This window comes from Hoplias malabaricus, chromosome 7 (genome assembly GCF_029633855.1).
Source record: "Hoplias malabaricus isolate fHopMal1 chromosome 7, fHopMal1.hap1, whole genome shotgun sequence".
NCBI classification, from domain to species: Eukaryota; Metazoa; Chordata; class Actinopteri; order Characiformes; family Erythrinidae; genus Hoplias; species Hoplias malabaricus.
Genome location: NC_089806.1, coordinates 15,538,999 through 15,555,554, shown reverse-complemented (window position 1 = coordinate 15,555,554; position 16,556 = coordinate 15,538,999). Strand labels below are relative to the sequence as shown.

General features: G+C 40.4%; 1 protein-coding gene across 2 annotated transcripts; it reads right to left on the bottom strand.

Annotated features, from left to right (window-relative positions):
* Window positions 1–269: 269 nt before the first annotated feature.
* Window positions 270–13,543, bottom strand: acbd3 (acyl-Coenzyme A binding domain containing 3). Of its 2 annotated transcripts, none has more exons than XM_066677100.1 (8): window positions 13,185–13,543; window positions 10,300–10,441; window positions 8,829–8,969; window positions 6,942–7,100; window positions 5,148–5,337; window positions 4,778–4,964; window positions 4,290–4,574; window positions 270–3,057 (listed from the first exon to the last, which is right to left on the bottom strand). In XM_066677100.1, the coding sequence occupies exons 1-8, from the start codon at window positions 13,447–13,449 to the stop codon at window positions 2,843–2,845; spliced, it is 1,584 nt and encodes a 527-aa protein (XP_066533197.1). In that variant the 5' UTR covers window positions 13,450–13,543; the 3' UTR covers window positions 270–2,842. The 2 variants fall into 2 exon arrangements, with proteins under 2 accessions (XP_066533197.1, XP_066533198.1); XM_066677101.1 differs by having other exon boundaries at window positions 5,148–5,322; window positions 13,185–13,541.
* Between the last annotated feature and the right edge of the window lie 3,013 nt (window positions 13,544–16,556).

The window sequence follows — 16,556 nt, the reverse complement described above, 5'->3', positions numbered from 1 at the left end:
TTATTAATATATTTCTTTGCTTACTGATGCTAAGAAATAATGGCAGCTTTAACTGGAATTGTAATAAATGTGTGTTGTATCTCCCTTTTACAGAGTACGTTGTCAGTGAAAGCTTTATTACCAGATGCAACACACTAGAGTCAGAGTCAGTAAGTACAGATGAACTGAAGTTTAATCAAGATTAAATATATGCTCAAGAAGAGACCCATCCTCAAACAGGTCAAATCAATAGAAAAATGCTTCATGTTCTCAGGGCATGGAATATCCACTTGCATATCTGGGGGGGGGGGTCGTGTACTGCGTAAGATGCCATCATGTAGTACACTTCCATCTAATCACCCACATCATCATCAAGCCCACTATAACATGCCATTTTACAAAGGCCTGGTTTAATATGACGGGCAATTGAACAGGTTAAAACAGCCTTAAGGAACATTAGCACAGTTATCACATCTACTCAGATTTAACTGAATAGAAATACTACGGATTTTCTCCCTCACATATCTGTGTCAACCTGTGCACAATATTTATCTCATTTGTACATTAATGCATTTATGTAAATCGGCTGATGAAACCACATAAATAATATTTCCGTTCTCCACACTGGCTTACACAAACACAAATTTAACGTTTCAAAGAACCCTATAGAGATGCCATCACACATCCTGTGAGAAATGGTCTAGAGTGTAGGTTGATGATGATAGAGCACTGTGTCAACTGCTGTAGAAAAGTAAAACAACAGAGCACAATCCTTGAATTTAGAGCAGTGCTTGCTGTAATGGTCTTCAAAAGCTGCAAACAACAATAAATAAAATAGAAAAAGTCAAAGTCACAGATTTCAACATTGCTTTTGGTAATTAGTCTGATTCCAGCAGGCAGCCACAGTAATATGAGAGAACATAAGCACAGGACTGTTAGTTTTTAATCAAGATTATGAAGTGTTTGTGTGGCATTTATAAAATCTTAAACTGAGTACATACATTTTCCATTTTCATTATTATGTGGCATCCTATAACTACATACATAAGAACATAACAGTGACAGACAAGGCAAGAAGTGTTTGAACAGATAGTTATGCCACAATACAAAGTCAATACTGCCATGTCTCTCTGACGGGAAAGGAAAAAAAAATAAAAAATTGAGGAAGGAGGGGAAAAAAGATGAGTGACAATAAGGTCTTTCAAAAGCAGAAAAGTGAATGAGTTAAGTGTAATATGACATACAGACACATCAAGGACCCTACTCTATCAGAAAGATTAATAAATATTTAATAAATGCTTTACACACAATCCAACCAATTCATCAAACGTTGCAAAATGAATCTCTTTCTCTTTGAGGCCTCCACCAGTTTAGTCCAGATATATGTCATCCCAACCCTTCCAACTGTAGGAAAGTCTTAATATTTTTATCCTCCAGGGGGCCCTAGCAGCATGTGCTACTTAACGATTTTACTGTACGCTGACTGGTGAGGTACTTGTACACCATTGGCCAACATTCTCAGTGGCGACCTAAATAAGGATGTCCTCTAGGAGCAAGGTATGTTCTACTGCTTTTCCACGAATACCTGAAACCAGAACCTCCTTCAGGATTACCAAGGGTGGTCACAATGCTAGGTCTAAGCAAGTGTCCTGTATTGAGAAAGATGTACATGCATTTTTGAGAGTCTCTGCTGTTAGGAAAAATCAAATATGTACTATACCTCATGTATTGTGTTCTGTGTACATGTTTACAGTGTCACTGGGTCATGAATCCCATGTTTATTAATGTTACATTTATAGGTACGAACAAGCCAACACTGAAATAAAAGCACATGAATAATACTCTACCCTTACACCTACTGATTTGTGTGGGATATTTTGACCATTCTGGGGTGTTTTGATCGTTTTCTAATTTCAGTCCTATGATTGGTTAAAATACAAACGAGCCAATGACTACAGGATAACGACAACTTCAGAAGCCTATATTAAGAAATCACAAACAGTTCAAACTGTTTCTTCAGTACTGCCTACACAGAGGCATCGTAACAGACAATCAACAAACCATCAGGTAAGCAGCCCAACGAAGACAAAACAAAAACATTAGGGAATGATGAACAGCAGAGCTTAGCTGCCTTACTGAAGGTCATTTCTTTGGAGGAAAGTTGTTGTCATTGTAAATGTGATTAAACACCAGAGCAATTATCTGTGAGGATCATATTATAATTTGATAATTAACAATATTTTTAGGCTTTGCAATATCATAAACACATGGAAAACATACAAATGTACAGACTGACAGGACTTTAGGTGGCTGTAAATTGGTCTGCATGCATTTAAAAAAGAAAAAAAAAAATTAGCAAGGTATGCGGTGTCAGATTTTACAGTTTCAGTGGCCATCAGGTAATTTTAGTCTCACTGCAGATAATCTTACGCTCAACTTCAGGGGAAAATGCTAGTGGAAACAAAGCCACAGGTTCCAGGTAGTGGTGGAAAAGCAGCATTTGTCATTCCCCTCAAAATATTCCACTTGTGCTTTTTCTCTTCACACACACTAACTTCTGTGTCTTAACAGGACAAGCAATCATGACCCCCTTCCGATTACCATACATTACTCCATATGTGGCCAAAGCACCTCTTAAGATGACATTAGAAGATGGAGGCTGTGGATAAGTCACACTGGGTGAAGAAGAATAAACTATTAACAAGCACAAAATCCTAGAGCACGCCTTTTAGAGTGCAAAAAAGAGGTGGCAAATATACACCAGAGCCCAATCCTCCTAAAGTTGAACAGCATGAGACACACCCCCACTCACACACACATACACACACACACACATTCTTGCTCCGCAGTCTTGACTCCAGGCTTATCTGGTGTAGTAGACTCTGTAATAGACACTCTTAGATCGCCAGAGTGAATAAGAGTTGTCAAACTTAAGCAGGTAGATGCCACGGCCAGGATACTGGTGACTTCCCGCATAAACTTCTTCATGACAGTCCCGCCGGTAAACCGGCACGATCTCGTCCACCTGGGGCTTCCCTGCCTCCTTTTTGGCTTTCTCTTCCTCACTCTGTGGCTCCGCTGAAAGGCAAAACAGAATAATCAATGCCTTACATTATAAATAGAAATAATATTTTCAAAAATGAACATACAAAACTAAAAAAGGTGGGTCCCAGAAATAATAAAACACTTCTACTGTAGTACGTAACATCTATTTCTGCTCAAAATACAATGCTCAGGGTATAATATAATAACCATTAAATCTGATCAATTAAATTGTGGTAAAAGTCATTGAATTACTGCCTACACATATGCAAACAAACTGGTGTTGTAAACTCCATTGGGACTGGATTTTCAGAGGGATGTCTGTATTATAAATTATTATACACAGATGATCTCCTGTTGTCACATGATTACGAGCAAGGATCTAAAGTCTAATAAATCACCAATCTTGTCAAATCCAAGCACAAGGAAATAAGTTAATGAAAATGTGCATATCTGAATATAAACTAGTGCTATATAATTGCAGCTGCCATTTACAATTTTTCCTTTTATCTTCCTTTTCTTTATTTGATGATTTTTATTTTTCTTCTTCAAATAATGCTCTCCCAAATGAGGTCCAGAGAACTTTTAACACCTACACCAAGTAACAGATTCAGTAACTTCCATTTTTATATTGCTTTGTTGCTCAAAAAACATTTTAAACACTATCTATGGAAATGCATGCACAGAGGATAAATATGGTGCACAGCAGTGCGCAAACTATTTTATCCAGTGTGAGATGTGATCTGCCTGTTAAAACGCAGAAATTTGCATGCGGAGAGACCTAAAATGGTCAGATGACTGGTGAGTTGTCCATAAGTGTTCGTTTTGGGTGTTCGTTTTTGTTCTTATTGTTTGTATGTAACAATTCTGAACTGTTCTGCGATTGTATAATTTTAGGTTGCCTTTTTAAGAACTGGCCAGAGACTACAGATGAAAAATTAGCTATTGGTTAATTGGCTTATTTACAGAACTTCTCTGTTGATTAATGAGCATTTTCAAACAAACAAACAAATACATAAATAAATAAATAAAAAGAAAGAAAACATAAGTAATTCGGCCTGTGATTTTCTGAGAATATGCTGGGGGAAAAAACAGACCAGTCATGATAGATTCTGACCGAAATAAATGTACAGAGTAAGTACCTCCCCCACACAAGTGAGAACTACCCCAGGACCCCACAGAAACTCAACCCCATCCATACAGGGCTTTAGAGACAAACAATCCCAAATCTAATTTTTCAAAACACTCCTCTCATGAAAGTTTCTCACCTTCCTCATCCTCATCTTCGTCACTTGACTCGCTGACATGCACACTGACTGAGGCATTGGTTGAGTCTGTCCATTCAAAGAAGACGCCGAAGCCAATGTCATAATAGTCAGTGGCAAACTCCCAGAAGAGGTAAGAACCCTCCTCGTGGGTGGGGACCCTCACAGTGACCACCTCCCCTCTGCCCACCGTGATAACAGAGTCCACGTCCTGGCGAATCTTCTCTTTAAAGTCTTTTATCTGAGGTCGAGTCCACATAGAGGGCGCTGCTATCACTGGAGGAGAGTCTATCAAGCAATAAGGGAGAAAAGTGTTATGAGGGGGTGAATAGGATTTCAAAAAGAGCTGCTGAGTGGTAAGGGAAAAAAAAAAATCATATACACACCTCAATGTTATACAAGGAAAAGTAAGATTAAACCCAAATTCAGATGCTGAGACACTCAGTGCTTTCAAGCCTATTTGGAGGGAAATACTTTCTCACAGAACTCACCTGTGGGGCCGTTTTCAGTGACCTCCTCAGCAGGTTCAAGGTCTTGCTCCCTCTCCATGCTGTCTGTGGAGGACTCTGCCTGGCCATTAACTGTAGGGGGCTCCTCACCAGTAGAGGGTGCAGAAGCCTCACTGGCCTCTAATGTAGAAAGAACTACAGAATCCTCCTGCTGCTTCTGCAGGGCAGCCTGATGACAGCATAACAAACAGGTTTAGAACAAAATCTCAAATAGATCCAGGCCAAAGTTCAGAATAATGGCTGTTTCATTATACAAGAATGACTGAACGGCTTTAAGGCTTTTGCCATCTTGTTTTAATAAAATTCTAAACTCAAATAACACACTGAAATGGGTTAAGAAAAAGGTCCCTACCTGCTGCTGGGCTAGCTGCACCTGGTAGAGCTGCTGCATGTACTGTTGATAGTGCTGCTCCTGAAGCTGTCTGATGAGAATCAGTTGCTGCTCAGGACTTTCCGGGTACTGCTGAGCCGCATACTGCTGAAATTGCACAGCCGTCTGTGCATTCAAAGCAGCCATTATCTGTTGCCTGTGGTGGAGGAGACTGTATTGAAAATAATTCATTCTTATGAACCAGTGATATATATATATATATATATATATAAAAAAAAAGAGCCCTAATTGGACAGGGAAGCCAAACTCTGGAGGTCATCCGCTCTCTACATTTTCAATTCTATTCACTTTAAATTTGGATGGTTTTTACACTTGCATCAACATCTCCACGCTCTGAGGGAGCAGCAGAGTAGTATCAAGGGTACTATCACCAAGAGTAGTATCACTCCGCAAAATAGACGTAACCTAGCAACAACGCCAGCTCTTCCAAGAGCTGTGCCTGGACTTTCTCACCCAATGGGGAACCGGTTCATTTTGTTGTTCGTGCACCTTATTTTGAACAGAGTAAAGAGTTATGGCGCAGTGGACTGTTATCTGCTTTGTGATTTGTTAACAAACAAATGGAACTATTCTTCCTTGTGGAAGGTTGATTTAAAAAAACAAATATGTTTCTCTGTCTTCTTTATCTTTAAACCTAATAATAAATGGCAATAACGAACTATGGTATAATCACAATACACTTGAGGTTCGTGCTATAATGTGAGATACTGGCACTGGTGTACTGATCTTCTATGACCACAGTACACCAGTGCCAGTATCTCACCTTTTAGCACTCCCTCTCATGCATTATTACGCAAGTACATCAATTATGTGTCTGTCCTAATGCTAACGTTCTAATGTTTTAAAACCGCTGCTTTAAAATCTGAGGACTAAAAAGGCACACTAATTATGTCCTAGCACCTCAACACCATCTGAGCACCTCTTCTCTACAGCAGGCAAAACAACTTCAAAAAGATGCCTGCCTTTGTCCAGAACATGTTAAAGTACTGAGGTGAATGAGTGCCATTGCGTATTTTATTTTTATCATATTTACAATTTATTAATTTCTTATTATTGATAATTACACTTCATTGAAATGCTGCAAAATATTAGTTCCTTTCTAAGTGTTGTCTTTAAAATATTATTTAAGATGTGTAAAATCTTTTTTGCTTCTAGTGTAATTCATTTTTACCGCACTCTACTGAAATCAATGGGGAGGGGGAGTGAGAGTTGGTTCCTACCCTCCTCCAAAGGTTACCTAGTGCAGTTTCTGCAATGCTGAACCTGGAGTAGCAACAGCAGAGGCTGTATTTTCCCTATAACAGCTCAGCGAAGAATCACAATGATTTTGAGGGTGTAATTTAAAGGTAAAAATATTGCGTAGTGTTGCTTTAACTGGATTAAATATCAGTTAATAAAATCCACTATTACCCACACAAATGTATTTTAATATTACAATGCTGAGATACATAAGCATTGATTCATTAATAAATTAATCTTCTGCAACTGCGTCCTCCTGATCAAGGCTGTGGCGGGTCCACAGCCTACTCTGAATCATTGGGGGCAAAGCAGACATAAGTATTATTAAAGTGTAGATATTGTGAGTAGATCTACATGGACTTAACATCAAATAAATATGTGAAATGTGTGTAACAATACTTTATGCCTAACAACAACCAAACATTTTTTTTAAGTAGTTATAACCTCTTGGTCTTTGATTAAGTGCAGGCCTCCAAGCACGCTTTTAAATTTTGGCAACTATTTGCTGTAACTCACTTCTGTTGTTCAACACGGAGTCTCTCCTCCTCAGCCTGCCTTCTCTCCTCCTCTTCTCTCCTCCGTCTCTCCTCCTCCTCCCGCCTGCACCGCTCCTCCTCAAGACGCTGACGCTCCTTCTCCTCTTCCTCTTTACGCCGCTGCTCTTCTTCTTCCCTCCTGCCACCAGAGACACAGACTAGTTAGATCATTCAGAACTAAGCAAAGTACTTTTTTATTACTATGCTTACACAGCCCTAATTCCAATAAAGTTGGGATGTGTGTCCCAAAACATAAATATAAACAGAATATGATGATTTGCAAAGTATTTTCAACCTATATTCAATTGAATATACAACAAAGACAATATATTTAATGTTCAAACGCAAAAACTTTTTTTGCAACCTGTTCACCTGTGGAATGTTCCAAATTGTTTTTTGAGCATTCCTCAACTTTCCTTCCCAGTCTTTTGTTGCCCGTCCCGACTTTTTTGGAATGTGATGCAGGCCTCAAGTTCAAAATGACTGAATATTTGGAGGAAGAAACTACTTTGTAGTCTATTCATTGAATATAGGTCAAAAAGGATTGGCAAATCATCATATTCTGTTATTATTTATGTTTTACACAGCATCATAAAAATCATTGGAATTGGGATTGTAGTTCTATGCTTATACCTTGGAAATTAGCTAGCTTTCAAAAGAAATTTTAGGGTTTAATTAAGTTTGCGAGACTCAACACAAATGCCCACACTTCTTTCCAGTTGAAAGGCTAAACAAGACATCTGTGAAGGAACTGCTAGAGAAAGTCTTCATTAGCAACTTGTTCACAACCAAACTTCAGCTTTATTTCAAAGAGGATTTAAAGGAATGAGCTGAGACTGTGTGTGATTACAGGAATGAAGGAAATGTTCTTCATTATGTTTATATATAAAAAAAACACCCACAAGGAAACATATTTAAGAAGTGGAATCGAACCTAAAGCTATGTGGTCAGACTGGATATGAGGTTTTGTAGGACGACTTACAGTAACTGTTACATATTTAATAAATATAGCTCAACCACAATGCTTTGGCTCTGTTTTGCATTTGAAAGAAAAACATGCAAGAGATGGAATTAATTTTGCATGGCAACATGGGCAGTGTTACTATGAGACAACTGTTTATAAGTAGTATTATCACAAAACAATATTTTGTATCACAGCGCAATTAGGGATGGGCGGTATCCACAAATTTCATACCATCATACAATATGAAAACCTGTTTCTGAGAGAGCCAAATTGTTTTTATATATCCGGTGCATGACATCTTTCATTAAGAACATATGACACTGGGCAAGCACTGTACACTAAATATGCAGATATAAAAAATAAATATTACAGATAGGGCTTATCCAGAAGTGGAAAAAACCCACTCAAAACCCTGATCCTGTCCAAACAAAGCAAAGTATTGGTAACAACGGTGCACTCGTCATGGTGCTGGACTGTCCTTGTTGCTTCATGCTCATAGTTCTCTTGTCACTGTTCCTGGCGAACACACACATCTATGCCCAAGCAGGGAGTGGCACTGTAGTGCTGTAAGCTGTTTTGCCAGCACAGTAAGAACAAATGAAAGCCCCAGTGTAAACAGGCACAGATCACCTTCAGTGTTGAGTACATACAGTAAAAACTGCATGAGTAGTTGGTCATGTTTTATGCACTCATAAAACAATAATGGAGTCTTTGCATTACATTGTCAAGGAAATAATCTGAATTTGTTTTGTTTTTGTCCAAGTCAGCTATGAACGAGCCTTGAGGCAGTCACGAGTAAAAAGGACAGAACCTCTGAACAATAGGGCTTCATTTGTCTGCTGACCGGCAACTGACTCATCCAAAATGCAAATAACACACATTGAAAGATGCTGGTAGCCTCACCTCCTCCTCTCTTGCTCCTCCTTTTCGATTTTGTGTGATGCCACGAAAGGTGCAAATAAATTACAGCATTTATTTAACAGCTTAACAAACTCTACCATGGCCTCATCCTTCTCCATGTTCCCCAACGATGCCCATTCTTTCCTGCGAAGTGGACAATTCATATTTAATTATGATGGAATACTGACATAATTGATACAAATCCTCTCAAATTCATGAAAATAATGTATGAGCAGTATTTACTGCACTCTAGACACAGTATGCAAATGATGCGTTCAATTTGGGTCTCTCTTAAAACTTAAAAATATACTCAGGCAGCACACTGAAACTGAAAAGTGAAAAATGGCAATGTGGATAACACCAAATCATTCAAACCATAGATATGTAGGACATGTACATTATACGGCCAAAAGTTGGTGGACTTTGTCATTCTAGTTTGTGCCCTGATTCATTTAACATTTCTTCTGAAATCAAGAATATTAACAGGCAGTTTGTCCAACTTCTAATCTTCAATGATGGCTTTACACAAGATGTTACAAAACGTGTGATAAACTGATGGCATTTAGCCATGTGAACACTGGTCGAAAAGAGTGAGGACATGAACCGATACCGAACCAAGAACCGTTCTGTTTCACAAACCTCACTCCAACACATCCTAATTGTTTTGGATAGTGTGCTAAAAAAACATAACAACAAGACACATAACCCAACAAGACTTTGTTACTGTGGGTTGTGGAAATCACAATGAGAGCACGAATCAGGGCAAATGTATTACTCATTTCCTCGGTTATGGCTATACCACATTCTGAATATTGTGCCCATAAAGGTATTGAGGTCTTGTTGGCGGAAAGACACATTACACTTGTAAAGTATTTATGTACTTCTTTTTTTAACATTTTGTTTAGAGAAATGTGATGTAGATTAATCAATTACCACAAATAAATGGGTAAATACTGCCCAAAAATAAAATAAGTTGAAGAGATGGACTAAGAAATGGTCAAAATTTATATCACAATATATTTCTTAATTTTGGTCAATAAAATATATTTTAATATTGAAAATCTGCCAAGAACTGAAAGCAACATGACATCACCATCAAAATACAACCTTCTGGCTTTGTCAAGATTGAAATTTGTAACTTTTTCTAACTTTAAAATTGTGCGCAATGACCATCAATGATCGTCAGATGCTGTAAATAATACACATTAAAATACTGAAAATGTGTATAAAAATCATAATTGTTACTGAATCACCTTACACTGTGATATTTATTGCTATTGAATTATTGTCCAGCCCTAACGCCCCCAAGTATAATATCTGAATTCACTAATTAAAAGGCGTATGTACAAACTTTAGGACATATATTAACGTTACAATATACGGTCTGTTGTTTTACTTTATAAAAGTCCACCAACAATTAACAATGTCATGCTAGAAAGTTTATTAAAAATGAAGCACGTACAAACAAACCTACCTGCGGTCATTTCCTAACACATCAAAAAAGCCAACCTCAGGGGAGGCGTCTGGATTGTAGGGACCTTGCAAAACCTGTTTATGAAGGGCCACTAAGCGCAATTTCTCCTCATACGTTGGGTGAAAAGCCTTGCCATCTTTTTCTGTATCCAAACAAAAAAGGACATCATATTCATTAAAATGCATTTGGGATCTGAGTGATAGAAAATAAGACCGTGATTGTTACAGTATTCATGCACACTGTTAAACTACCCAAATCTATTCAACGTAATTAAACATCGGGTTATTAGTAGGCATGTTACAATCGCCTTTTTTTGTGGTCAATATATAGTCTGAGAAATACTTGCGATAAATGATATTACTGTCATATTAAGACCATATTATGCCACTGATATAATGATAAAATAATAACAGTGCAATTACACCCCAAAAAAAGAGAAATACTCTAAGCAAATAAGAGTTATTAAAAATATCCACATATTGGAACTGAAATATAAAAAGATGGTTAAACATCCTAAATAGATAAAACATTAACATAAAACCACTGGTTTAAAACAAATCCACATAATGCCCCCAGAACAGAGAACACAGGGAAAACCAGAGAACAGAACAGAGTAAGTGGTTAAAATATGGGTGAAATTAATTATTATGTAAACAAACTAGCAAGTAGATAGAGTGAGTGATATTAAGGTCATCAACATTATTGAGGAAATAGTACTGTATGACACAGGCCTAGTTATTAGCAGAAGAAACACCTCACTGTTATTTTGAGGGATTCGCCATCCTTTTCACATCAACGAATAAACATTTAACATCATGCTTCCAGTAACAGTGATGATAATCAGCGATAATGTAAGAATATAAAGGTAATCGTTTACAATTTTTTCAGTGTGGGCGGCACGGTGTTGCAGCAGGTAGTGTCGCAGTCACACAGCTCCAGGGACCTGGAGGTTGTGGGTTCGATTCCCGCTCCGGGTGACTGTCTGTGAGGAGTTGGTGTGTTCTCCCTGTGTCCGCGTAGGTTTCCTCCGGGTGCTCCTGTTTCCTCCCAGAGTCCATGGATTGGCGACTCAAAAGTGTCTGTAGATGTGAATGTGTGTGTGTCTGTGTTGCCCTGTGAAGGACTGGCGCCCCCTCCAGGGTGTATTCCTGCCTTGCGCCCACAGATTCCAGGTAGGCTCTGGACCCACTGCGACCCTGAACTGGATGAGCGGTTACAGATAATGAATGAATGAATGTTTTCAGTGTTGTCAGGATTAATTTCTGCCTTTGAAGAGGTTCTCAGTCCAAGCGCCAGTCCTTGTGTGACCACACACTATACTACTTCTTATGCCCTATCTCATCAAGTACATGTGATTTCACCTTAAGCTTTAAGCCAAATGTGTCCAATAGGCAAAGAGTTGGGACACATTCTTATTGGACAATCCTCAACTCTGGGCTTCATCACACCAAGCTAGATTTAAGACATGATTTTTAATGGAGCAATATTTTTTGTTTCAGCATCTGATTCAGCATTTTACAAACATCCATATATCGACAGCCATTAAAACAAACACCCATTCTAAGTAGGAGCCGCCCAAACGTTACTATCCTAACCACACCTGAGCCGTGAGTGGTTTAAAACAATAGATCCCCTGCAGATAATTACGATTGTCATTTTACGCAATGCTCCAATCCAGCTGATCAGGAAGTCCCAGCCAGTCCACATTTCAGAGGCCCTAAAACAGGATGGAATCAGGACTTTCTTGGGGAATGCAAAGACTGTCACAACCTTGGTGAGTTATAACAGCAGTGAAAGCCACGTTCCATTTCTGCCATCCACCAAACAGAAGAGAATATCAGTTAAACTGATAATATCTGTACTTCAGGAGCTCTGGCAATTTCTATGATGTGTTTAAAAGGGATTCAGCTCTGTTCAATATGTAAAATACTGCATAAATTGTTTTCACCCAGATATTGTGAATGCCCCCTCCAGGGTGTGTTCCCACCTTGCGCCCAATGATTCCAGGTGATTCCCCTGAACTGGAAGCGGTTACAGATAATGAATGAATGAATGAATGAATATTGTGAAGTGTGTGTACTGGGAAAGTCTAGAAATTGTGTCCCTTATAGAATTTTGTACAATTCATTTTTTAGATGTCCTGCACTGTGTCAAGATCCCACAAGGAAGTGATATGAGATTATTTTTTTGTCTAATCGCCACTCATAGCACCAATAGCCTGCAACCTCATGATCACTGACACATGACCTAAAGCAGCAGCAATGTCTTCAGTCTTCACCCTAACTCCGTTTCTACACTCAGCCTCAAAGTCCAGCACCTGTCAGAGCTCATACGGCCATCAGAGCCCTGCCATCAGCTCCAGGAAGCACTGAAAGCTAGGTAATTAAAAACTAATGAAACCACTAAGAGCTCTATGTGTGTGTGTGTGTGTTAGAGAGAGAGAGAGAGAGAGAGAGAGAGAGAGAGTGTGTGTGTGAATGAGTGAGTAGCTAACGTAGCCAACTAACCGTGGCCCATCTTCGCCACCACACAAACTGAAGGCTGTTACTGCCTTAAACACTCCTCTTTACATGAAGGAGTAATGGTACTCTGCAGCCAATGTGTCGTGAATCTGAAACTGAATTCGTTTCCGAATTTTATACCGACGGTTTCGATGGGGCTCCCTCATTTTGAATTTGGCTACTTATAACCCAGCCTCTAAACCGAATCTTCGACTAACGTTTTCATATTCCCAACAACGCTCACGACGCCGATTTTGCTTCTCGTTTGATCTGTCCGTTCCACCTTAAATCGCACAACACTTGCATACAGATGCAGCGCCCTGTACGGTGGGCCGGTTTCGACTAATAAAAAGCCCAATTTAAAAAACACGACCAGGCCGGTACCTTTAAAGAACCGGAGAGCCAGGCCGTAGAGCTCCACCAGCGGGAAGCCCCAGACCCTCTCCACGGAGCTGTGTCCGTTCTCTCCCCGCTCCTCCTCGTCGTCGTCCTCCTCTTCGGCGGCTGATTCTTCGTGGGTTCGCGGTTGCGCCGACGCCTCCAGGGGCTCGGCCTCGGAGTCGGGGCTGAGCGTCAGGCCGTCGATGGAGACCTCGAGTCGGCTGGCGTCGTCACTATTGAGGCCGCCGCTCTGAACCTCCGTCGCCATCCTTCAGCACGGCACGGCAGCGCCAGCAGCCACGTACTTACTTCCGTTCCACCCGCTCCGTCCGCCGGAATCCTGCTTCTTCTGCCGCCAGCCGGGGAACTGAGAGCGGTGTACGGACAGCGCCGTCTACCGGTCACACATGTACTGCCTGCGGACATTCTACAGTAGAAACTGCAGGCGTTGTTCTCAACATTGTGTACTGTACTAACTGCAGACACTGTACTCTACCTGTAACACTGTGTACTTTACTGACTGCAGACACTGTACTCTACCTGTAACACTGTGTACTTTACTGACTGCAGACACTGTACTCTACCTGTAACACTGTGTACTGTACTAACTGCAGACACTGTACTCTACCTGTAACACTGTGTACTGTACTAACTGCAGACACTGTACTCTACCTGTAACACTGTGTACTGTACTAACTGCAGACACTGTACTCTACCTGTAACACTGTGTACTTTACTGACTGCAGACACTGTACTCTACCTGTAACACTGTGTACTGTACTAACTGCAGACACTGTACTCTACCTGTAACACTGTGTACTGTACTAACTGCAGACACTGTACTCTACCTGTAACACTGTGTACTGTACTAACTGCAGACACTGTACTCTACCTGTAACACTGTGTACTGTACTGACTGCAGACACTGTACTCTACCTGTAACACTGTGTACTTTACTGACTGCAGACACTGTACTCTACCTGTAACACTGTGTACTGTACTAACTGCAGACACTGTACTCTACCTGTAACACTGTGTACTGTACTAACTGCAGACACTGTACTCTACCTGTAACACTGTGTACTTTACTGACTGCAGACACTGTACTCTACCTGTAACACTGTGTACTTTACTGACTGCAGACACTGTACTCTACCTGTAACACTGTGTACTGTACTAACTGCAGACACTGTACTCTACCTGTAACACTGTGTACTGTACTAACTGCAGACACTGTACTCTACCTGTAACACTGTGTACTGTACTAACTGCAGACACTGTACTCTACCTGTAACACTGTGTACTTTACTGACTGCAGACACTGTACTCTACCTGTAACACTGTGTACTTTACTGACTGCAGACACTGTACTCTACCTGTAACACTGTGTACTTTACTGACTGCAGACACTGTACTCTACCTGTAACACTGTGTACTGTACTAACTGCAGACACTGTACTCTACCTGTAACACTGTGTACTGTACTAACTGCAGACACTGTACTCTACCTGTAACACTGTGTACTTTACTGACTGCAGACACTGTACTCTACCTGTAACACTGTGTACTTTACTGACTGCAGACACTGTACTCTACCTGTAACACTGTGTACTGTACTAACTGCAGACACTGTACTCTACCTGTAACACTGTGTACTGTACTAACTGCAGACACTGTACTCTACCTGTAACACTGTGTACTGTACTAACTGCAGACACTGTACTCTACCTGTAACACTGTGTACTTTACTGACTGCAGACACTGTACTCTACCTGTAACACTGTGTACTGTACTAACTGCAGACACTGTACTCTACCTGTAACACTGTGTACTGTACTAACTGCAGACACTGTACTCTACCTGTAACACTGTGTACTGTACTAACTGCAGACACTGTACTCTACCTGTAACACTGTGTACTGTACTGACTGCAGACACTGTACTCTACCTGTAACACTGTGTACTTTACTGACTGCAGACACTGTACTCTACCTGTAACACTGTGTACTGTACTAACTGCAGACACTGTACTCTACCTGTAACACTGTGTACTGTACTAACTGCAGACACTGTACTCTACCTGTAACACTGTGTACTGTACTGACTGCAGACACTGTACTCTACCTGTAACACTGTGTACTTTACTGACTGCAGACACTGTACTCTACCTGTAACACTGTGTACTGTACTGACTGCAGACACTGTACTCTACCTGTAACACTGTGTACTTTACTGACTGCAGACACTGTACTCTACCTGTAACACTGTGTACTGTACTGACTGCAGACACTGTACTCTACCTGTAACACTGTGTACTGTACTAACTGCAGACACTGTACTCTACCTGTAACACTGTGTACTGTACTAACTGCAGACACTGTACTCTACCTGTAACACTGTGTACTGTACTGACTGCAGACACTGTACTATACCTGTAACACTGTGTACTTTACTGACTGCAGACACTGTACTCTACCTGTAACACTGTGTACTGTACTAACTGCAGACACTGTACTCTACCTGTAACACTGTGTACTTTACTGACTGCAGACACTGTACTCTACCTGTAACACTGTGTACTTTACTGACTGCAGACACTGTACTCTACCTGTAACACTGTGTACTGTACTAACTGCAGACACTGTACTCTACCTGTAACACTGTGTACTGTACTAACTGCAGACACTGTACTCTACCTGTAACACTGTGTACTGTACTAACTGCAGACACTGTACTCTACCTGTAACACTGTGTACTGTACTAACTGCAGACACTGTACTCTACCTGTAACACTGTGTACTGTACTGACTGCAGACACTGTACTCTACCTGTAACACTGTGTACTTTACTGACTGCAGACACTGTACTCTACCTGTAACACTGTGTACTGTACTGACTGCAGACACTGTACTCTACCTGTAACACTGTGTACTTTACTGACTGCAGACACTGTACTCTACCTGTAACACTGTGTACTGTACTGACTGCAGACACTGTACTCTACCTGTAACACTGTGTACTGTACTAACTGCAGACACTGTACTCTACCTGTAACACTGTGTACTGTACTGACTGCAGACACTGTACTCTACCTGTAACACTGTGTACTTTACTGACTGCAGACACTGTACTCTACCTGTAACACTGTGTACTGTACTAACTGCAGACACTGTACTCTACCTGTAACACTGTGTACTTTACTGACTGCAGACACTGTACTCTACCTGTAACACTGTGTACTGTACTAACTGCAGACACTGTACTCTACCTGTAACACTGTGTACTTTACTAACTGCAGACACTGTACTCTACCTGTAACACTGTGTACTTTACTGACTGCAGACACTGTACTCTACCTGTAACACTGTGTACTGT